The sequence below is a fragment of the Chanodichthys erythropterus genome, chromosome 23, assembly GCF_024489055.1.
Source record: "Chanodichthys erythropterus isolate Z2021 chromosome 23, ASM2448905v1, whole genome shotgun sequence".
Lineage (NCBI taxonomy): Eukaryota > Metazoa > Chordata > Actinopteri > Cypriniformes > Xenocyprididae > Chanodichthys > Chanodichthys erythropterus.
This window is the reverse complement of record NC_090243.1, coordinates 18,957,685-18,983,503: the sequence shown is the minus strand read 5'-3', so window position 1 is coordinate 18,983,503 and position 25,819 is coordinate 18,957,685. Positions and strand designations below refer to the sequence as shown.

General features: G+C 39.5%; 1 protein-coding gene across 2 annotated transcripts in view; it reads left to right on the top strand.

Moving 5' to 3' along the window:
- Positions 1-25,082, top strand: part of ntn2 (netrin 2) — a 34,950-nt gene extending 9,868 nt beyond the window's left edge. For both annotated transcript variants that reach the window (XM_067378208.1, XM_067378207.1), the window contains exons 4-9: positions 349-1,578; positions 15,925-16,113; positions 21,957-22,106; positions 22,237-22,290; positions 24,526-24,600; positions 24,748-25,082. In XM_067378208.1, coding sequence (XP_067234309.1) covers positions 561-1,578; positions 15,925-16,113; positions 21,957-22,106; positions 22,237-22,290; positions 24,526-24,600; positions 24,748-25,082 — 1,821 coding nt within the window. In that variant the 5' untranslated portion in view covers positions 349-560. The remainder of the gene's footprint in view (positions 1-348; positions 1,579-15,924; positions 16,114-21,956; positions 22,107-22,236; positions 22,291-24,525; positions 24,601-24,747) is intronic.
- Positions 25,083-25,819: the final 737 nt, after the last annotated feature.

The window sequence follows — 25,819 nt, the reverse complement described above, 5'->3', positions numbered from 1 at the left end:
TATTTACTTTTTATTTTTAAATTCATTTTACTGATTTATATTCATTTATTTTACATGTTTTTATTCACTGACCATTTATTGAAAAATACGTTTTTAATCAGTTTTGTAACCTATTTGTGGAGAGTGCCTTATATTAATAGACCTGTTTTCTGTCTTGTTTTTTTGTTTTTTTTTTGAGGGGGTGGGCATTTTCTTTAATGCACATCATTTGTGCTGTGGTATATTTTAATACTATTATTTTTTGGTAATGGTCTTTTAGAGTAATATATAAATGTTATGGTGCATGAATATAGTTGATTTACTGAATTTCATTTGATTTATTGACACTTTTTGCCGTTCTATTTCCAGACGCACGCTGCCAAGGGTTGATCCCGGAAAGTCGTCTATCTACTGGACGTTTTCTGGCTGGGTCGTCGTTCCGAGATATCACACGTACGCCAGACTCCGCCAGTCTGAGGAGACGCTTCAACCATATTTGTTTATTTGACTTCCCCCTCTCTACCCATCCATCTGGATACGTTTCTCCCCATCCCACATTCATCATTCTCTCCTGTGACATCATGTGGAGTTTTCGGAACTTGCTTTCTCTGCTTACTGTGTTTCAAGCCTCTAGCCACAGTCCCAACCCATTCACCGGGCCTCAAGTGACACCGACGGACCCCTGCTATGACGAGACGGGTGCCGCCCGCCGATGTATCCCAGAGTTCATCAATGCAGCGTTCGGTCAGGAGGTCAGCGTGTCGAGCGTCTGCGGGCGGCCGGCGTCTCGCTCATGCGGTTTAGTGGAACGTGACGACCGTCCCGCCGTGCGCACGTGCCAAGTCTGCGACGCATCGGACCCTCGCCACGCCCACCCTCCCACCTACCTCACTGACCTAAACTCCGCCCACAACCTCACATGCTGGCAGTCAGAGAACCTGCTGGGCTCGCCGCTCAACGTGACGCTCACACTGTCGCTCGGGAAGAAGTTTGAAATCACGTATGTCAGCCTGCAGTTCTGTTCCCCACGTCCTGAATCCCTGGCCATCTATAAGAGCATGGACTATGGCCGCACTTGGACCCCCTACCAATTCTACTCGTCGCAATGCCGTCGCATGTACAATCGACCCAACAAAGCCGCGATCACCAAGCAGAACGAGCAGGAAGCATTATGCACGGACGGGCACACCGACCTCTACCCGCTTTCCGGCGGCCTTATTGCTTTCAGCACGCTGGACGGACGCCCATCGGGGAAGGACTTTGACTCGAGCCCTGTTTTACAGGACTGGGTGACGGTCACAGACATTCGGGTGGTCTTCAGTCGCCCGCAGCACCCCAGAGCGCTGCCCATGTCGGGACGCGAGAGCGAAGACCCGCTCGGGCCGCCCGCTACGTATTATTACGCGGTTGGCGACTTCCAAGTGGGCGGGAGGTGTAAATGTAACGGCCACGCCTCTAGGTGTGTGCGAGAGAAGGATGGAAAGCTGGTGTGTGAATGCAAACACAACACAGAGGGTCCGGAGTGTGACCGCTGCAAACCGTTTCACTACGACCGGCCCTGGCAGCGCGCCACTGTGAAAGAAGCCAACGAGTGTTTACGTAAGTTACGCAACTGATTTCTTCTTAAAATTTAGTAGTTGTTCAATCCTCATTAGCTGTTCCAAGACTACTGCCTACATAGGCATCCTAAAAGCACTTGCACACCTAGGATGATACGTCAAGTCAGTGATATAACGCTTTATCACTGTAATAAAGAACAAAATATCAGTATTAATGTTGCAAAGTTCTTAAATTATAAAAACAATATAGCTGCGAGCAACAATCATCGGGGTTCAAGCGCTTTAAGGCCTTTAAGCACATGTGTAAAAAGGTAAGATAATGTTTTAATTAGCAAGCCTGTAACCATCTCGATCATAGATGGAAAAAACAATTTACAGCTAATACAGGCAATTTATCATTTATGGATTTTAAAGCTTTTTAACAGTTATCAAGGTTGAGCCAAAAAACTAGGACTAGTTCGCCAAAGTTTTTCAAAATAAATGGACAGCAGCGGTCCTAGAGGCAAAGTTGCTCAGAATAAGGAGTTCTACCATGTGGTGCGTGTGCGAAAAATCACCCAATGCACAATCCTTTACGCACGTGAAAAACGCCAAGGCACCCCCTAGTGGCTGATTTCTCTGGGGCCATGACTCAAACAGGCCCAACGAGTTTTGTTTCGATCAGCCTCCGTTAACCTTGTCTGATAGCTGCTTAAATTTTATTGGCCGATCGCGGTTTTTTGCAAAACATAGGCAAGCGTGGCACCTCGGACAAAGACACTGCATGCCAATTTTTATAATCTGACATATAATCGCACTTACTTTTTATAATCGCCAGTAGTCAATCAGACTAACGGTGAAGTAGTTAAAGCCATCTTCATGTTTTTTTCCTATTATAGCGCCACCAAGTGGCCAGTTGCCGTATCCTTTTTCACAAAAACTTACGACTAGTTCGCAAAAGTAGTCTTTTAAAAAAATCCAAAATACCCGAAAATTTCCAACAATATAAGAGCCTTTGCCAAATGGTTTGCCATTTTGTTATTTTGACCACTGTAGCGCCCCCATCAGGCTGATCGGGGCGAGCCTTGGTGTGTGTATGGTGTGAGTACTACAAGCCCTCAAAGTTTCAAGTTTCTCAAACTTATGGTTTGGTCTGCCTGATCACTTTTAGGGGAGAATACTGATCCTTGGAAATTTCAATTTCAAATGTAAAGTAGCTCTAAAAAGACAACAATGTCATTATTAGTCGGTCATATTTCTGAATATTAAGTGTCTTTTTAAAGACAACTAATAATATTAACTACAAAAATATTCTCATATTCTATGAGAATAAGGAAGTCCACACGTCAATGATATCGACACAGAGGAACGATACGGAACTATTTTTTCCAGCTGATGAACGATAAAAACATTGACAGCCAATCAGAATCCACTCAGCTTTAAAGAGCTCAAGCATTTAAAGCAGATGTGCTTATAATAAACAGGACTTTACTGTGCATTGGTGTCAACACTAATGTAGTTATCAGTATCTTTATAGTTATCGTTTTTGGTGTGAATTTGCCTTAACTGTCATAGAATGATTTGGAACGCTCTTCATATGCAAAATGCTACCATCAAAATCAACTGTGACTATTGAAATAGTGACTGTGACGGTGGTATTTTGCTAAACCAATGATGTGGTACTCTAATAAGTACACAAATCTTGCTTAAAATAGGTTAAATTGTCTATTATATTCAATTATATTTTTTGCTACATTTTAGTATTGAATGAAATGTTATACTAAATATCAGCAACTATCACTTGCCCAACCAAATTAGAGGAATGGAGCTGTTGTATATTTATAATCAGCATTTATTTCTTCAATATGAATGCATTTCCACACTGGTGTCTGTCACTGTGTATTCTGGGATCGGATTTTCTGTGCAGCACTTTAGATTTGCATTAAATTTGGCCAAAACAAGGTATCTAAAGCAGCATAATTATGTTGCTGTCTAGGTAGGCAGCTCAGTACGTTGGAACAGAGCTACAGTGTGGTGTTATAAAACGATCACTTTGCAAAAACGTGAAGGTTAATTCTCATGACATCTCAGGTCTGAATTTGATTTATTGAGTTTGGATCACTTCGGCTGTATCTGTATTAATTCTGGATACATTCCATAGAATACATACCGACTGACACACGAGTGCAGGATGGAGATTTGTGTTTGTGTATGTCTGTCTTGCAGTATGTTAATCTTTACATAAAGCTCTTCTCTTAGGACACGTCCGAACAGTCCACGCTCAGAGCAGAACGCTGCTGACAGCGGTGTGAGAGTACTGTTTCACACCGCACACAAAAGCAACGTTTATTTCTTTTGGCGGCCATATTAACACTGGATTCACACCAGTTGCCTAAGCAGCGCCGTGTAGCAGAAGCATAGGTGCGAACGCATTTTTGATGGGCATATTATGCTAAAGCCTGCAGAAAATGTTTTAAATGCATCAATTTATCAACACAGGCTTTTGCAATATATGTTTTTATAAAGCAAACACTTTCTGTTCAGTGAATTTGACAAAGTCCAGAGGATTTAAGCAGTTTATAGCTGCAGTTTATGAAAAAATGCCATTAATTTATGTTAAATATAGTTAAATAGTACTACAAACTAACATTTGGTCAAATTATATAGCCTTAATTTTATATTTTTTATTATTTATTATTTTAAGTTAAACTTGTCTTATCACTGACCATTAAAAAGTACATATATATATATATATATATATATATATATATATATATATATATATATATATATATATATATCTATATATATATATAAAAAATTAAGAAAAAAATTAAAATATAAAAAATATTTATTTTTATTTTTAAATTTATTTTCAGTTTTTAGACCCTGTTTTATACCTTCTTTTTTTTTTTTTTTTTGCAAAACCATACCTATGATATTGCGTATATTATACTTTTCATACCATAGTACAAATGAAAGTACCATGTTAATATTATCTGATACCATGATTGTACCATAACGGTAGTTTTTATAGGGATTCTAGCTAATATCTATAGATGTATACATATCCATATGTTAAAGATCAGTAGCAGCTGCAGATATTTATCTTATCTTATCTTATCTTATCAGACAGCAGTATTATTGCTGAACGAAAAATTAGCTGAATAGTGTAAATGTATTAATCATTGTGTCAGGAAAGATATATCGTGTCCAAACGCTCCAGTCGGGCAGTCCTGACACTCCATTAGTATCGCTAATGTCTCCCATAAATCTCTCTGCCTCGTCTAATTCTTCCTGTCCACTCTGTCTTTCCCTGTGCTCCTCTACACGTCTCTGTCACGTCCAGATGAGAGTTTGCTGATAGTTTAGTTTTCTTTTGTGTAATTACACCCAGAATTCAATTCAGAGCTCTCTGCGTTTCCTATTTTTATGTCTCCTCTCACCTCTTGCTCTGCCTCTTCTCATGCCATCTGCTCTGGTTTGGTGGCCCCGTCTCCAAATGACCCCCAGTACACGCTCGACTCCCTCGTTTTCTCGCCTCAACACACGCCAAGGACTCCCGTCGATTTTGTGCCCGACCTGGCAGTCGTTCAGTGTGATCTCGTTAAAATCATCCCCCCATTCAGCTGAGAGAACAAGGACAAAGAGATTAGCAGAGTTATAACAGACTAATGAGTGGCGGACCACAAATGGAGGGTCTGACAGTTAAATTAAGTTAAACTATATAGGAGTTCCCTATAGGGCTGGGCAATATGGCCAAAAATATCATCACAATATTTCCATATCAGACTAGCTACCTTTTAATTTAGGGCCCCATGAAATCCATTTTATTTTTCCCTAAATTCTGTGTTTTCTGTTTTATTTTTTGGGATTCTGTGTTTTATGATTTAATACAAATTTATATAAACTTTAACAATTTAATCAAGCTTTTAAAATGTAATCAAATGAAAATATAACTAATAATTTACAACAAAACATTGCAATTTTTGTTTTTTGTCCAATAAGATGCTGCACAACAAAACTGTATAAATTAAAAAAATGGATGAAAATATATCTTGGTTGTATGATATTCCTTAGACATAATATTAATATTATTATTATTAGTTTGAGAAGTACATTTTAGCATACAGTAGTGATACATTTCTGTCAGAATTTCTTGAAGTTAAAGGGTTAGTTCATCCAAAAATGAAAATAATGTAATTTTTTACTCACCCTCATGCGGTTCCAAACCCGTAAGACCTTTGTTCATCTTCATAACACAAATTAAGATATTTTAAAAAGATATTAAGATATTTTAGAAATCCGATGGCTCAGTGAGGTCTCCATAGCCAGCAATGACATTTCCTCTCTCAAGATCCATTAATGTACTAAAAACATATTTAAATCAGTTCATGTGAGTACAGTGGTTCAATATTAATATTATAAAGTGACAAGAATATTTTTGGTGCGCCAAAAAAAACAAAATAACGACTTATATAGTGATGGCTGATTTCAAAACACTGCTTCAGGAAGCTTCGGAGCGTTATGAATCAGCATGTTGAATTCCGAAAGTGTAGACGCTGCTAAGTGTATTACTGCCCTCCACAGGTCAAAGTTTGAACTAATTATTATATACTTGCACTAGCATATTGTCTATGACAATTTAGTTCAATCTTTGACCTGTGGAGGGCAGTAATACACTAGTATAGTCTACACTGCTGGAATTCTAATAGAGAAGAAGAGAACTAGTTCAAGACGAGTGTCTATGGTTAAAACGTATATAATTTTTTATTTTTTTTAGAAAATGACCAATCGACCAATCACTTATTAGCAGTATGCACTGACTGGCTGTTGTTGCCATTATTTCCGCTGTGTGATAGGCTGTTTGATTAATCCATATCGAGTAAACAGATGTCCAGAGCTTATCATTATCAATGTAAATTTTATTGTGATCTTGATACGATATCGTTTATTGCTCTAGTTCCCTATTATATAGTAGGCGAAAAACAGTATGTGACAAAATAATTTTGTCCGAATTGACAGTACTCATTAAAGAGTAGGCAAAAAGTACCCGGATGACCTACTACTTCCTGTGAGATACTGAAGTGTGCATACTATGGACACTTTGGCTGCGTCCCAAATCGCATACTCTGTTGAGTAGATACTTATTTTGAATAAGTAATTACTTCACGATTGCTAAAACAGTATGTTCTATATGGAGTCAAATTAATGCCACATATATATATATATATATACACAAAAAAATAAAGTTTTGCAAAAGAAAATAAAGTTTTGCAAACGAAAATTAAAGTATTGAGGAAAATAAATTTGCTTTTTGCAAACCAAAATACAGAATTGCAAAAGAAAATAAAGTATTGGGAAAAAAAAAATGAAGTTTTGCAAACAAAAATAAAGAATTGCAAAACATAAATGAAACAGCGTGAAAAGCAATGATTTTGCAATACATATTTATTTGCAACGCTGCTTTAATTTTGCGTGTCATTCTAGTTTGAGCTTGCGATGCCGTTTTCCCTTTGCGCTTCATTTTTCTGCGCGTCTCGCTTTGTGGCACTGTTTTGACGTGGGGGGTGGAGTCATGGGACGATGGCGTGGACAGGATGCCTCCCTGGAAGTGACGTCATCGGCCCGAGATGCAGGTCACTGATCCAGGTACTGTCATGATGAGCAGAGGGAGGCATCTTGTACACGCCATCGTCCCATGACTCCACCCCCCACGTCAAAACAGTGCCACAAAGCGAGACGCGCAGGAAAATGAAGCGCAAAGGGAAAACGGCATCGCAAGCTCAAACTAGACTGACCCGCAAAATAAAAGCAGCGTTGCAAATAAATTAATAGATATGACCATGGAAAATATATATTGCAAAATCATTGCTTTTCGCACGGTTTCATTTATGTTTTGCAATTCTTTATTTTTGTTTGCAAAAAGCACATTCATTTTCCTCAATACTTTAATTTTCGTTTGCAAAACTTTATTTTTTTTTGCAAAACTTTATTTTTTTGCATATATATATATAAGGCATTAATTTGACTCCATAGTTCTATATAGTATGAATATAATCAGATGTACTACATTTGCCATGTTGTCATTATCACGTGACCTACCAGCGTCAGTTGCGTCACTTCACTGCCATTCACAAATCCTCTCCCGTGGCCTCATGGGATTGTAAAGTGTCCATCGTATGCACACTTCAGAATCTCACCAGAAGTAGTAGGTCATCCCGGTATATTTTGCCTGCTCTTTTATGAGTACTATGAATTCGGACATACTTATTTTGTCGCATACTGTTTTTCACCTACTATATAGTAGGGAAGTATGCAATTTCAGATGCAGCCTTTACTATCCCATGAGGAGGGAGGATTTGTGAATGGCTATGAAGCGACACAAACTGACACTGGTAGGTCACATGATAATGACAACATGGCGAATATAGTATGTCCAGATCGCATTCATACTGTATAGAACGTACTTTTTTCACAGCTGCAAAGTAATTACTTATTCAAAATAAGTACCTACTTAATGTGAGTATGTGATTTTGGACGCAGCCTATGTGCATGTGTGTATATGTATGCTAGTCACGGCCACCTGCACAGGACACTGGAAGCATGAGTACTAACCATATCCTCATTAAACACACGCACAAGCCCACTTTTACTGCCTTAGATTTCCTATACGTCACAAACCAAAACATGCTGCTTCCGAGGAGAAAAAAACGCCACACAGAGCGTTAATGATATAAAGCTGTGATGCTGTAGAGAAACCTTGTTGAGATGTGTTTATCTTCCTGTTTATTTGTTAGTCTGCCAACAATTATGTGTTATGGAACTAGCTTGTCGTTTTGTTTCTTTGCGTGCTGCGATTCAAAGGACACATTTGTCGAAGTACTTGTTAAAAAAATTGTTTGTGCTCTTGTAAATCCAAAGCCATCTAGAAATTTGGAGTGGATTTCTATATTTCCTGTTCAGTCCAGCAGTATCTAAACAGTCTGAAAGATGCCTGTAAACCAAAAATACTAAATGCCACCTTTTATGTTTGGCTCGTCTAAACACATGTAACCAATTAAGTAAATTTAATAAATAAAAGCATTCTCAGCACCCTATTACTCTATTTTATGTGAGCGTAAGTATCGTGACATTTCAAAACAAATATAAAGCTTATAAAATGTTGCATTTAGTCAGAGATCTCCAGCATGAAATAACGGCAGCGTGTCTGTAACTCATCAACGTCGCAAGTCCTGTGCTATCGTCCTGTGCCAAACCTTCAGAGAAGAAACTTCCAGCTGTTGCCTGTTTCTGGGAGTTTCGGAGTGAGTCACTCTTCAGTGAGTGAAATGCCTGTTCAGTTGAATAGAAGGTAAAAGATTAAAAACATGTCCGCTAAAGGGCTAGATTGACATGACTAATCAAACATTTTCCTGTTTTTTGGTTGTTTTGAATCACCATCCTGTTGAGTTTTTGAAGGGCTAGCCAACGAACTTGGCAGGTTTCGTACAGTGTTCTGGAGATTGTTGCTCATTTTATTGACAGTTGTGTATTTGAATAAAGAAACCTTTATATCTTAAAGTGTCCTCTTTCTCTCGGATAGTGATATGTAGATTTTAGTGAATCTGTTCATTCACACATTTTATTTAAACCAATTTTTGTGAACCACTTGACAATCATCTGAATTAACCGAATCACTAAAATGAATCACATTCACTGATTCATTTTCAGGCCTTGTGTAGAACGTTCCGTTTGCAAAAAGAAAGTACCACTGAAGTTATACATATAAAAAATGTTGTCTGTTTAAATAATTTCAGAGCATTTTTTCCTCTTCTAGTAGCTTGTTTGTAATTATGAGTAGCTTGTAGCTTGACCAGCTACAGTTTCAAAGTAGTTTCACTGCCAAATTGCTGTTTTGACTACACCCAACTCTTGTGTTACGACTTTTGCCAATTTTCCTAATTCTTTCAGAATCCAAAATCACTCGCTTTTCTCTCACAGGCAAAAACAAAAGATTTGGACAGAGCCGTGAAACTTCACGACTCTTTCATGTGTGAACAATCTACGCAACAGGAAACGCCTAATCAATTAGAAACACCTGTGAGCCAAATGTTCTGATATTTATGCTCACATAAAACCAGGGATGGAATTTTTAATGAGCTGTTATTCTTAGTTGATAAAACATATGTGTGTTAAAGCACACAGGTGATGTTCTGTGAAAGGTGTTATCCTGTGGTTTTGCTCTTTTTTTGTTAGTGGCGTTCACAAAGAAAAGAGTCGCTATTACTGTTATTACTGCTAAGTATTAAACAGCACCATTATCCTTTACCTTTTGTGCTATATGGACATGAATCATGTCTTAAATTGTACAGCTTTTTGAGAACAGACAAGAAACCTAATTGCAACGCTCTGGCAATCCCTCAAAACACCCAAGCATCATTGTGGCAAGATGTGCACACCGCGGTAAAACCAAGCCTATAACCACCTATATCATAGATGGAAAAGACTATTTACAGCCAGAACGGACAATTTACTAAGGAAATACATGTTTTAAAGCTTTTTAACAGTTATCAAGGTAGAGCCAAAAACCTAGGACTAGTTTGCGAAAGTAGGTTTTTGAAATTTTCCAATATTTCACATACGATTAGATTGACAGCAGTGGTCATAGAGGAAAAGTTGCTCGGAATGAGGAGTTCTACCATATGGTATGAATGTTGTGATATACAATCCTTTACGCATGTGAAAAACATGAAGATCTCCTCACAGACAATCATGGCACCTTGGACAAAAAAGACACTGCATGGCAGTTTTCAAGTCAGTCGGACTGACTGCTATGTAGCTATAGCCGTTTTCAGGTTTTATTCATTTTACAGCGCCACTAAGTGGCTAGTCACCACGTCCTTTTTCATGCAACCACAGACCGAGCCTGTACATAGGTGTACCAAGTTTGGTGAAATTATCTCATTCCATTCAGGAGGGATAGCCGTATTAGTAAAAGTGGCCACGCCCACTTTTAACGTTTTGGCGATCGAATACAACATGCATGTTTTGTTCGCCTTGAGCCAAAATGGCAAAGACTATTTACAGCCAAAACAGGCAATTTACTAAGGAAATGAAGAGTTCAGATGCAAAAGCCTCTAAGTGCCATTTGAAATTTTCTTCTAAAATGAGCATTTTTATCAAGCTTGTATGTTTAGTTTCAGTTATTTCACTTTAATGTCAATTAATAGGTCATTTTCATTGCCATTAAAGTGAATTAACTGAAAATAAACATACAAGCTTGTTAAAAATGCACATTTTAGAAGAAAATTTCAGATGGCACTTAGAGGCTTTTGCATCTGAACTCTTTAAATATATGTTTTAAAGCTTTTTAACAGTTATCAAGGTAGAGCCAAAAACCTAAGACCAAAGTAAGTTTTTGAAATTCTCCAATATTTAACATAAGATTAGATTGACAGCGTTGGTCCTAGAGGAAAAGTTGCTCAGAATGAGGAGTTCTACCATATGGTATGAACGTAGTGGGCAACCACAGACCGAGCCTGTGCATAGGTGTACCAAGTTTGGTGAAATTATCTCATTCCATTCAGGAGAGATAGCCATTTTAGTGGCTATGCCCACTTTGAATGTTTTGGCGATCGAATCCAACATGCCTGTTTTGTTCGCCTTGAGCCAAGATGGCAAAGACTATTTACAGCCAAAACAGGCAATTTACTAAGAAAATATATGTTTTAAAGCTTTTTAACAGTTATTGAGGTAGAGCCAAAAACCTAGGACTTGTTCGCCACATTCTTTTACATGCGACCACAGACCGAGCCCGTACATAGGTTTACCAAGTTTGGTGACATTATCTCATTCCATTCAAGAGGGATAGCCTTTTATACCCATTTTCCTGGTTTGGAGCCAGAGCCTAGTTTCAAATCAGTTCTTTGCCTTTCGACACACAAAGAACCAGCTCTGAACCAGAAAAGTGGTTCGTAAGTGGCACCAAAACATTGCTGGCCTAGAAGTAAGAACCGCTTGCACCAGGGGCTGGGGTTACTGTGACCAACAAGAAACTTGTGATCACTATTTTTGAAATAGCAGCTAATCTCGGTCTATATACAAATTACTGCAAGCCTTGTTTGGATGCTGATGTAGGTTTGCAAAGCCATGAGCATCAATAGTAGTGAAAAGTCCGCCATTGTTGATGGAAGGCATGTTCGAGATGCATCGGAGCAGCGTGGACCAATCGGTGGGTGACATCGGAGTGCCGCGGGTCCACAGCAGTGTTTTTGGATCATTCTCATGGTGCATTGATGTCATGCGCCGATTGCTCTGCGAGAAGCCGATGCATCTCGAACAAGTTTGGTGTGTGACGTATACAATGACGTAAGACCTGGCTCTGGGCTGCTCTCTAGCCTGTGGAAAGGCAAACCGGATCTTAGAAGGCTCGTCAGTTGAACCAACTCCAAACTGGCACTAGCACTAGCTCTGAACTAGCACCCGGTTTGTGCTGGTGGAAAAGGGGTATTAGTAAAAGTGGCCACACCCACTTTTTGTGTACATTTTGGTGATTGAATCCGACATACGTGTTTTGTTCATCTTGAGCAAAGGATTCTAACTATATAAGACACTTGAGACAAATGGTTTAGGAGTTATGAGCCATTACATACTTTTGACCATTGTAGCGCCACCATCAGGCCGATTGGGGCGAGCAGTGTAAGTCTCGACGACTTACGGTTTAGTCTGCCCGATCACTTTTATGGGAGAATGCTGATCCTACGTGCTTGAACCCCTAATTATAGTTACCATAATATTAAGATTTAGACAGCATAATCCAAAATACATGCAGGGTTGTAATTTTTGCACCGTGGCTATCACAACATGAAGTACAAGTTGTATGGCATTTACAGAAATGTGTTTTTGGGTGTAGTTCAGTGCATACCTGTAGAGCACGCTCCATCAAACTAGTGTTCCTGTTCTACAGAAATGAATCTGGAGCTCTGGGTTTGCTCTAACCTCAGGTTAATAGGTTTGAGTGCTTTCAGCTGTGTTTGGAAAGCTCTTGTAATAGAGGAAGGGTGCCATTGAGAAAGACCCTTGGAACAACTTTAGATTAAGTACCACGCTCAAGGCACAAACACAGTGCTGAGAGATATCAGAAAACCTGTGTTCCTTTCCAAATCCTTCTTTCTCAAATCAGACCCCCATCTGGAAACGCCCTAGAAACGGTTTACATTTAGACTGGACTGTATGCTTTAATAATTCAATATTGTGCATTTGTGTGTTTGAGACTATGTAGCTTTTTATTTGGGTGTGAATCTGTGTGTTCTTTTTGTCACAGGTTTGGAATTTCATTTGGAGAAATGCACACACCCTTACAGCGCGTTTACACACACACACACACACATCGCCTGCAGACGTTTATCGAGCTGAATTTGCTGTAATCTCACCCTGTTGACTTTAGCCCAGAATCCCCCCGAAATTACACCCCCTTTTCATGAGCCCCATGACACACACACACACTCACACAGAGCAGCAGATGGTGTGTGTGTTAGGGAATGGCCCGAGCAGGTTTCATTAACCACAGAATTCCATACAAATTGGCCCTGTAATAACAGACACACACATGCACATGCCCACGGACAAAATCAAACACTTCATGATGAAACAGGCATGCATTTTAAATAAATAAAAAAAGATAAAAACTTTTACCTTTTTAATGCCGATATTTGAATATATTATATAGTACATCCCGTTCCACCACATCCAAAAGGTGCTCTATTGGATTGAGATCTGGCGACTTTGGAGGACATTTGAGTATAGCGAACTCAATTTGAGTTTTGTGACATGGTGTGTTATCCTGCTGGAAGAAGCCATCAGAAAATGGTACACTGTGGTCATAAAGTTATGGGCATGGTCAGCAACAATACTCAGGTAGGCTGTGGTGTTTAAATGATGCTCACTTGGTATTAAGGGGTGCAAAGTGTGCCAAGAAAATATCTCTCACACCATTACACCAGCAGCAGCCTGAACCGTTGAGACAAGGCAGGATGGATCCATGCTTTCATGTTGTTTACACCAAAATCTGACCCTACCATCTGAATGTCGCAGCAGAAATCGAGACTCATCAGACCAGGCAACGTTTTTCCAATCTTCTATCGATCCCGTGTGAATTGTAGCCTCAGTTTGCTGTTCTTAGCTGACAGGAGTGTCACCTGCTGCTGCTGGAGCTTATCTGCTTCAAGGTTGGACATCTTGTGTGTTCAGAGATGCTCTTCTGCAAACCTTGGTTGTAACAAGTACTTATTTTGAGTTACTGTTGCCTTTCTATCGATTCAAAACAGCCTGGTCATTCTCCTCTGACCTCTGGCATCAACAGAGTTGCTGTCGGACAGATGGATAGGATTAGTGAGTAGTGAACACACACACTGCAAACCGTAATACAAGCACACCTGGAGCAGTGGGTCAGTCATTTCCTGTCGGTAACTTGCTAACCATTAGCCCATGACTTAATTACATACATACATACATGCATACAAATTGTGAATGAAAAAAGGAATGCAATAATTTACGAATCTCATAAACTTATATTTTATTCACAATAGAATATAGATAACATATCAAATGTTGAAAGTGAGACATTTTGAAATGTCATGCCAAATATTGGCTCATTTTGGATTTCATGAGAGCTACACATTCCAAAAAAGTTGGGACAGGTAGCAATAAGAGGCCAGAAAAGTTTAATGTACATATAAGGAACAGCTGGAGGACCAATTTGCAACTTATTAGGTCAATTGGCAACATGATTGGGTATAGAAAGAGCCTCTCAGAGTGGCAGTGTCTCTCAGAAGTCAAGAATGACAGAGGATCACCAATTCCCCCAATGCTGCGGCGAAAAATATAAGAAAGGAGTTTCTCAGAGAAAAATTGCAAAGAGTTTGAAGTTATCATCATCTACAGTGCATAATATCATCCAAAGATTCAGAGAATCTGGAACAATCTCTGTGCGTAAGGGTCAAGGCTTGAAAACCATACTGGATGCCCGTGATCTTCGGGCCCTTAGACGGCACTGCATCACATACAGGAATGCTACTGTAATGGAAATCACAACATGGGCTCAGGAATACTTCCAGAAAACATTGTCGGTGAACACAATCCACCGTGCCATTCGCCGTTGTCGGCTAAAACTCTATAGGTCAAAAAAGAAGCCATATCTAAACATGATCCAGAAGCACAGGCGTTTTCTCTGGGCCAAGCCTCATTTAAAATGGACTGTGGCAAAGTGGAAAACTTTTCTGTGGTCAGACGAATCAAAATTTGAAGTTCTTTTTGGAAAACTGGGATGCCATGTCATCCGGACTAAAGAGGACAAGGACAACCCAAGATGTTATCAGCGCTCAGTTCAGAAGCCTGCATCTCTGATGGTATGGGGTTGCATGAGTGCGTGTGGCATGGGCAGCTTACACATCTGGAAAGGCACCATCAATGCTGAAAGGTATATCCAAGTTCTAGAACAACATATGCTCCCATCCAGACGTCGTCTCTTTCAGGGAAGACCTTGCATTTTCCAAAATGACAATGCCAGACCACATACTGCATCAATTACAACATCATGGCTGTGTAGAGGAAGGATCCGGGTACTGAAATGGCCAGCCTGCAGTCCAGATCTTTCACCCATAGAAAACATTTGGTGCATCATAAAGAGGAAGATGCGACAAAGAAGACCTAAGACAGTTGAGCAACTAGAAGCCTGTATTAGACAAGAATGGGACAACATTCCTATTCCTAAACTTGAGCAACTTGTCTCCTCAGTCCCCAGACATTTGCGGACTGTTATAAAAAGAAGAGGGGATGCCACACAATGGTAAACATGGCCTTGTCCCAACTTTTTTGAGATGTGTTGATGCCATGAAATTTAAAATCAACTTATTTTTCCCTTAAAATGATACATTTTCTCAGTTTAAACATTTGATATGTCATCTATGTTGTATTCTGAATAAAATACTGAAATTTGAAACTCCAACATCATTGCATTTTGTTTTTATTCACAATTTGTACAGTGTCCCACCTTTTTTGGAATCGGGTTTGTACATACATGCATACATACATAGATGGATGCTAATAAAGTTTGTTTCATTACAGGTTCTGCAGATCAGTGGTTTGCTTTTTTAGATTCTTTAAACCCCAGCACTAAAGAACAAGAGAATAAAATGTTATTTGTTGAGCTCTAAAGCTTCTCCTATATATATATATATATATATATATATATATATATATATATATATATATATATATATATATATATATATATATATATATTAGTGTCAGACTGTAAAACCCTTTTAGTGATAGTTTTTTGAGAAAAACACCATATGCATATTCATAAAAAACATTGATATGTAGCATTCATCAATAACGTGTTCACCCTCTCTTTTTTTTATAGCATGTAACTGTAACCTGCACGCTCGACGCTGTCGCTTTAACATGGAGTTGTATAAGCTCTCGGGCCGTAAGAGTGGAGGAGTGTGTATGAACTGCAGACACAACACCGCCGGACGCCACTGCCATTACTGCAAAGAGGGATTCTACAGGGACATGGCCAAAACCATCACACACCGCCGAGCCTGCAAAGGTACGACAACTACATTTCTTTTACTGGCAGATTGTCTTTATCTTCAATGAGAAGATTCCTTCATCTCTAATCCCCAATGAGTTAAAATAGTATTCAAATGCATCATCAAAGTGTTGGTAAGATGTTTACCTCATTTACAGCAGCTGCTGTGCCATTTCTGCACCCCTAGTGGCATCAAACGGTGTTACAAAAATAATGTTTCCAAACAGATTTTCTCCTTTCCTCTATTGTTTAACAGTCCCGAGTCTCAAACCATTTGCGACTGCTCAAATAAACAGTGCAATGTTTCTGATTGGCTGGGCCACTGTCAGGTAATATTTTGCTGTTTTTAGAGCCAAAAGCTGTTTTTAGAGTCGCAGAGAGACAAGTATACAAATTAAAAAACTTTGAAATTCAAGTGTGATTTCTGATCTGTCAAGCAGTTGCGACAGGTTATGTGTTGTCTTCCAAAAATCACTTACAGCTGTTTAAAGTACTTACACAAATATTTATAAATGATGGTATTGAGCAACAACATGTTGTTAAATTATTTAAATATTAAGGGCAAAATCTCAGTTCAAGAGGGTTCAGCTGACAAAAAGGTTTGTGAATCCCTGCTCTAGTCTTAACACCATTTATGGACTAATTTAATTTTGGACCTTGAAAACTGCAGGCAGGATGTGTTTAGATATTATTTTATAGCTTACTCTGTTACATAAGAGTCACTCTTGTTTATTTTCCCACTGTGACTCAGTCGTTTATTAAAAGTATACTGTTTATTTATGGGTTAAAAATGTATTTATGTGTGTTATGTGTTTATGCACTGTATTTTCCAGTTTGAAAGCTTCTACATAAAATCAGTAGAAAACACGTATATATAAATTAAAATCTAAAAATAGAATACGGTTCAATAAAACCAGAGCGAGACTGGTGTGCATTGGGAGCAGCCTGTACGTGGAGCTCATATATCTGCTGCCATCACACCAGCCAAAGCAAACAGAGCACTGTAAGAAAACACACATCATAGTTTGAGAAAAATTGCAGTGTTTGGATAAAAGATGTCTTGTAAGTTGAGAATTTCTGGAAGGAAAAGGCAATCCGTATGTAGAGGGTTTTCTATAAGTTAAATTACAAGCAGCATAAAATGTCTGCTTCCTACAAAACAATCAATAATTCTGCTTTCGTGGCTTGTGAAAATTTGCAGTTTCGGTGCCAAGATCTGGATCAGTGGCAAGGTTTATATGTGCAGTATTTAACAGTGATAAATTATGTGTGTGTGTGTGTGTGTAAGTAGGCCTATTATATAATTTAAGATTTTAAGATGCAGATGGCACACCAGTCAGTGCAAATAAGTATGTACAGTATATACAGAAGTTTCTTAGACCTAATATATTTAACATATTATTTAACGAAAATCCTGATGCCTGGTCTTTGTGCACGACTCATGAGACTCTATTAGCATCGCAGCTCACTCCGAATGGCCCAGAAAAACACACAAGATGTGAAAAATCAAGATTCATAAAAATGCTACACGAAATACTATCCATGTGCTTTCTTCTTTGAGGTGAATATACCTGTTGCGTTTGTCACAACAAAAAGTTATCACGTTCACATCTGTCATTCTGACTGTTATCAGACAAATGAAGCTCTGGCCTGGAGATATTCAACTCAGTGAAGAAAGCACACTGATAATTTTTTGGGGATTTCTAGGCGTAGTATTTCATGTCTTGTTTTTGTTAACCTTGATTTCTCACAACTTGTGTATTTTTCTGGGTGAGTCGGAGTGAACTGAGGCACTAATAGAGTCTCGTGAACACACAGTTGAGCACAGACCAAAGGTTAAGGTCATACAGCACGTGTCCCTCGTTCTGTGATCTTCTTTAAAAAGCTTGATGCAAAAAAAAAAAAATGTTAGGGTGTGAACTATCTCTTTAAGGACTAGTTTAGTAGATTTTACCAGAAAAAATTTTTAGATTTAAAGTTTTTTATCATACGTAAAGGTTAAAAAATGACCTGTGAAGGCCAAGTATGGTAACCCATACTAGGAATTTGTCCTCTGCATTTAAAGGGGACCTATTATGCCCCTTTTCACAAGATGTAATATAAGTCTCTGGTGTCTCCAGAATGTGTCTGTGAAGTTTCAGCTCAAAATCCCCCACAGATCATTTATTATAGCTTGTCAAATTTGCCCCTATTTGGGTATGAGCAAAAACACACAGTTTGTGTGTCCCTTTAAATGCAAATGAGCTGCTGCTCCCGGTCCCCTTTCCAGAAGAGGGCGGAGCTTTAACAGCTCAACAACCGGTGTCGACACTGATGGAGAGATTCAAGATTTTTTTTTTTTTTCACATCACAGACTTTTTTTTAGCTTCAGACTATGATTCCATCCAGTCGGAGGATATCAAAACATGTTTGATATTTTGAGCCAATTTTAGGACATGGGATTTGTCGCTACTGAAACAGAAGCTGTCTATCTACCAATGTTGCAGTAAAATACAGTACAAATGTAAATGAACAGAACACGTGTAACAGTAGCCTCAATATATGACTCATCAAACTGCTCCATTCACTCACCTCTAACTCCCGCTGTGATCCGTAGAGTCCATACTGACCACATCTACCCACCAAAGACCGCATCCAAATGCGCTTGGCTCATTTTTTTCTTTTGTGACTCAGCACACAGAATCACTATAACCTCCTGCACATCCATGTTTTGTCATCTTATGACAAATAAGAAATGGTGCATTGGTTAAGTATTCAAGTATAACAGGAAAAATATCAATGAATATCATTATTATTAGTGGTGTGTGCTAAGAGTTCAGTGTGTGCGTCGTCCTGCAGCGTTTGACATGAATGATTCATCAAATCATGTGTGGTGTTGAGGAGAGTGCTGTTACTTTACAAAGTGATCACCACTTTCACCTGCTGAACCATAAAACAGGTGAGAAAATCCCACAGACGCACACCTGTGTAGCACCTGAGCATATATAGAGATCACAGAGACTTGAGGGTGCAGAATTCTTTTTGCTTAAAACAGGAAGAAAACACCTAGAAAATTTATTTTGGTACCCTATAGACATTGTTGATTATAAGTAACGTCACACCTACATGTCAACTAACTCTCATTAGAGTATTAGTTGAGTATTTTAAAGGGGACCTATTATGCAAAATTCACTTTTGCATGGTGTTTGGACATAAATGTGTGTTGGCAGTGTGTGTACACAACCACCATATATTGATAAAAATCCAACCACTCCTTTTTTTTTAATCTCCATAAATCATAAGCACGTCACATAAGCCACAGGCCCCGCCCATGAATGTTGACAGACACTGCCATTTTAACATAGAACTGCCCTGAGCGAGTTGTACACAGTCCGCCATTACTGCACTGATGAGAACGTCTCCCAAGCATTTTAGGTGTTCTGTAGCTGAATGGATTAATCCACATAGCTCTCCCATTTACTCCCGAAATCTGAGCCGCTGAAGACGAGGTGGATTCATTTTGTTTTCAAAGAAAATGCTCCCTCAACTCTACCGAAATTAATTTGTGTCTGCGCGAACCATTTCACACCGGACTGAATGTCAATACAAAGGGACAATACAAAACAGTGCTTGTGCTAAAAATGTGCTACTCAAGGATAGATCAGTAAACTGTTCATGATCCAGCTTACAGCCTCCAGATTGATACTGGATACGGCAGTAATGAAGGTGAGAGCACTGTATTACAGTTCATCGGAGTTGATTTACGGATATTAAGTTTACCAGTTTATTAAGCACCACCCAAAAAGGCATAAGGTCTGTATATATTTGTTTACTGTTAGTTGTGACGAGTTTTTCTGTGTATTTCGCTGTGTATGTTGATGATAATGCAAGGGATAGAGAGTTAATGGATAATATTTTAATGCACACTTGCACTGTGTTTTATTAAGCTCTTACATTGATTTTCTAGAGTGAAAACAGACGCTTCATATTTTTATGTTAAGTACAATAAACCTTAAAAAACTCATCGGTAAACAGGCTTGTACTAATATAGTGGACAAAAACAAGAAGACAATAGAAGTTATAACCGTAATTAAACTAAACTATACCTGTTCTATCTCCATGCAGCATATATTCACAGTTTCTGACATTATAGTGCGTTCTGACACTGGAGAATCAGTACTTGAAGCTCCGCCCTTTTAGGCCGAGCGCAGCTGCTCATTTGCATTTAAAGGGCACACACTGAAATGGCGCGTTTTTGCTCACCCCCAAAAAGTGGCAATTTTAACATGCTATAATGCTGTAGTGTATTTTGAGCTAAAACTTCACATACACACTCTGGGGACATCAGAAACTTATTTTACATCTTGTAAAAGGGGGCATAATTGGTCCCCTTTAAGACTGTTAGGGTTAGTAGAATAAGTTGACACAAACTTGCAAAGTAACAGAATGTCTGTTGGGAGACATTAAAGTGTTTAAGCAGGCAGTCTATTAATACTCTAATGAAAGTTAGTTGACATGCAGTTGCAGCGTTACTTATCGTTAACAGATTGTCTAAAAGGGCCCATCAAAATAAAGTGTAACCAGTCGTAAAAATCAAGTCGTTTCTGCTGCTCTCTGCTGGTTTGAAATGAACTCCGTAGCATTTGGTTGGTAACTAGAACCAGTAATGTTCTTGCAATAGTTTGTGGCTTCCTGAACCTCTTCTGTATGACATTTGTACTGAATGAGTGTGTGTATGTGTGTCAATCAGGAGCTCTTTTGTTGTGCTGTCAGTGTTAATTTGATAACGCCCATGTTGAGCTCTGAGACCTCTTATCAGCGTTACTGTGATACAGCACCTGAGAATTCCTTAAATTCCACCCATACACACACACACACACACACACACACACACACACACACACACATAGAAATGAAGTCACAACTCATTCACTGGACCTCTGGACTTCCAGCTCTTAACTGCAGATGCCACAGCTGTTCAAACCTTATCTCCGTCTCTGTGTTGTGTGAGTGTGTGTTTTGAGAGTCTCGACACAGAGAGGAAACACACATACACATGTAGACGCATGCTCAAACACTACTATAGACAACATTAACACACAAAAACATCATTGTAATTGTAAAACAGTTGCTTTTCTTAGCACTGTCCTTGAAAGTGATTGGTTCTGGATCACTTCAGTTAACTTTCCATTCACACTGTTTTTTAACCTGGTTTAGGTTTATCCAAAGGTTAACAAATAAAAGCCACTATTTTATTTTATTTATTTATTTATTTTTTTTGCTATATAATTCCCATACTTTTCTGTCATGTCATAGTTTGAATAACTTAATTATTATTATATGTGAAAAATAGTCATAATAAAGAATAAGCAGATACGCACAAGCTTTTGACTGGTAGTGTAAGTATCTTGTATTATATAGTGTAAGTATCTTGGTTTTGAAATCATAATATGATTTCCAAAAAAGCCATTTTTTTTGCGCTTTAGTTTCAGTAAAATGTGAGTATTCAAATGTCACGCAGTTCATGAAACCTGTTTTCCATGCTGTGACTCTTTGTTTGTTGTTGCATGAAACGCTGGTTACTATGTGTAATTCCTGTAATACGGCCCATAATTTAATATAATATCATTGAGCCATATGACTTTAAATGAGATAGAGCTGTGTGTGTGTGTGTGTGTGTGTGTGTGTGTGTGTGTGTGTGTGTGTGTGTGTGTGTGTGTGTGTGTGTGTGTGTGTGTGTGGTTACGGGAAGTGTGTGTAACAGATTGAGTGTCATGGCAATGTTTACGGGTCCAGACGGGGACTAAGGCCATTATTTGGACTTCCCTTCTGCGCCTGTGCCAGAGCTGATCATCTCTCTCTCTCTCCCTCTCTCTCTCCAGCATGTGACTGCCATCCGGTGGGAGCTGCAGGTAAAACTTGTAACCAGACGACGGGTCAGTGCCCATGTAAAGACGGGGTGACTGGCATCACCTGCAACCGCTGTGCAAAAGGGTATCAGCAGAGCCGATCACCTGTCGCCCCTTGCATTAGTGAGTAACGCACACACACTCACACTCACACACACACACGTTTATTAATCTGTCTAAATGGAGACATACACCCCAAAGCTTTTGAGCTAGAGGAATGAACACTGATGTCATACTGTACTGTGTATTTCAGAAATCCCTGTTATAAAGCCGACAGCTGTGATCAGCACTACAGAGGAGCCTGCAGGTTAGTGCACACACACACACACACACACACACACACACACACAAGGCAGAGTTTAGAGACGGACGGAGGAAGTTATGCTTCGTTTTCCCTGGTTTTTCGCTTTGTAAAACTGGTGGAACGGGGCGGAGAACTCGCAATCTGTCCTTGTCATGAGTGAAAGTGAAACAGAGGTGTGTGTGAAAGCAGAGAAGTGAAGGAATTGTGTGTGTTTTCAACAGCTCTTCTGGGTCAATGAACACTTCACACAGTGTGAGCAATGCCTGAAACCAACACACACACTCTAAAACACTCACAATACCATGTTGAAAACACCAGGCCAGACTACATAACTAGCTTAACCAGCAATTGGTCCTTGGTCAACCTGGGTAAACCCAGCCTGATCTGCCAGCGATTTGACTTCGCCCGGCAACTCAGTCTGGAATCCCGTACATTCATTTCTGCTGCATCTGTTACACTTTTGCGGGAACCAATCACAGGCTGGCTTATCCACCTTGCTCGCTATTGGCAGGTATAACACGATGACGATAGAGGAGCGACGGCAAGCAGCTTTTAACCTCTTGACGATGCTGAATGACTTCTTTAGTTTAGCAAACAAATCGCTCGACTGGGTGTAAATACCACTCACTTTCATGTTTTTTTGCACAACCTACAAAAATCGCTCGATGCCATTGCTGCTTCTGCAAACCGCTGATCAATGCTACAAACCAATACAAACTGGAGTTTTTGCATTTTTCTGCAAAAGTACGTCACCTGGATCATTGATAGATAGATAGATAGATAGATAGATAGATAGATAGATAGATAGATAGATAGATAGATAGATAGATAGATAGATAGATAGATAGATAGATAGATAGATAGATAGATAGATAGATAGATAGAACAGTGGATGGATGGATGGAACAATGGATGATGGATAAATATATGGAACAGTGGTTGGATGGATGGAACAATGGATGATGGATGGATGGAAATGGAACAGTGGATGATGGGTAAATAGATGGATGAATGGATGGATAGAACAGTGGATGGATGGATGGATGGATGGATGGAACTGGATGGATGAATTGATGGAACAGTGGATGGATGGATGGAACTGAATGGATGGATGGAACAGTGGATGATGGATAAATGGATGGATAGAACAGTGGATGGATGGATGGATGGATGAATTGATGGAACAGTGGATGATGGATAAATGGATGGATGGAACAGTGGATGGATGGATGGATGGATGGAACTGGATGGATGGATGGATGAATGGAGAGAACAGTAGATGGATGGATGGATGGATGGATGAAACAGTGGATGGATAGATGGATGGATAGAACAGTGGATGGATGGATGAATTGATGGAACAGTGGATGATGGATGGATGGATGGATGGAACAGGGGATGCATGGATGGATGGAACTGGATGGATGGATGGATGGATGGATGGATGGATAGAACAATGGATGGATGGATGGATGGATGGATGAATGGAGAGAACAGTAGATGGATGCATGGATGGATGGATGGATGGATGGATGGATGAAACAGTGGATGGATTGATGGATGGATGGATGAATGGAGAGAACAGTAGATGGATGGATGGATGGATGGATGGATGAAACAGTGGATGGATAGATGGATGGATAGAACAGTAGATGGATGGATGGATGGATGGATAGAACAGTAGATGGATGGATGGATGGATAGAACAGTGGATGGATGGATGGATGGATGGATGGATGGATAGAACAGTAGATGGATGGATGGATGGATGGATGGATGGATGGATAGAACAGTGGATGGATGGATGGATGGATGGATGGATGGATAGAACAGTGGATGGATGGATGGATGGATAGAACAGTAGATGGATGGATCAATGGATAAAACAGTGGATGGATGATAGATTGATGGATAGAACAGTGGATGGATAGATAGATAGATAGATAGATAGATAGATAGATAGATAGATAGATAGATAGATAGATAGATAGATAGATAGATAGATAGATAGATAGATAGATAGATAGATAGATAGATAGAACATTTTATATATTAACATGTATGAACATTTAACAAATTTATGTTAAATCTGTCTTTATTGTGAGCTTCTGAAATAACATTTGAGTTCATTATTCAAATAGAAAGTTGAGTTTGTAATGCTTAAGACGTTCTAGATTGTTGTTTTTCACAGTATTCTTCAATTCTAATCAAAATTTAATTACAAATTTCTGTTGTCAGATTGCGACTCGTACTGTAAACCTCTGAAGGGAAATCTCAAGATCAACATGAAGAAATACTGCAAAAAGGACTACGGTACAATTCCTTCATCACATCATTTCTAAAGATTTCATTTGTGATGTACAGAACACTTTGCTTTTTATTTAAGAAGCATTTGATTTAAAGCAAAATTGACCTTATTGTTAATTGTATCTGGTGTACGGTTCTGGTGTGTATATATAGCTGTCCAGGTCAGCGTGTTGGACATGGAGACCGTCGGCGACTGGGCCAAATTTGCCGTGAGTCTGGTGTCCGTGTACAAGAGCCGCGGAGAGCCGCTGAAGAGAGGCGATCACGTGCTGTGGGTCAACATGAAGGATCTGGCCTGCAAATGTCCGCGAATACACATGGGCAAACGCTTCCTCATCCTGGGCACTACTGAGGGTGCCACGAGCCCCGAACGCCCGGGACTGCTGGCCGACAAAAACAGCCTGGTCATTCAGTGGAGGGACATTTGGACTCGACGACTGCGCAAGTTCCAGCGCAAAGAGAAGAAAGGCAAGTGCAGCAAAGCGTGATGGGATTGCAGGGAACTCTTTATTATTGACCACTGTCCTGCGTACGCGGGAGACTGCGAGACCGAACTCTGCGTATTGTCGTTTCCAGTGCGTTATTTGATATGTCGTCCTGTTGGTCAGCCTTCTAAAGGGACCGTTAAAAAGACTGTTTCTAATCACACACCACTGAATCTTTCACACACACACACACACACACACACACACACACACACACACACACACACACACACACACACACACACACACACACAGTACACGGACTGATTCCATTTCCTCTCAAAGCCACAATTTAATCAATCAAATATGAAATACGTCCTCAAATTACAAATCAGCAGAACGATTCTGACCGCATCTGGTTCGGTTCTTCTCGTCTTTGTGGCCTTCATCAGATGGTCACACTGGTGTTCACCACATGCTGCTCGCTTCAGTTCTGAAAACCTCAAAAACTTCATCGTCATCATCATCGGCCTGGATCATTTCACGTTTGAAGACCTTATTAAGCCGTCTCATAGCTGTGGGTTGTGTGCCGTACGTGTGGATGTCTACTTTGATACTGAAGGATTTTCCTCTAGTGCAAAAATGTCTATTAACAGTCCTATAGAAAGAAACATACTCTGTGCAAGTATGCAAACATGGTTTCCATTACTGAGTTACTGTAGCGGGAACAAATGTCTGTCATTACATTGATGGTTCAGTCAAAATTCACCCAAAGATGAATATTTTGTCATCATTTACTC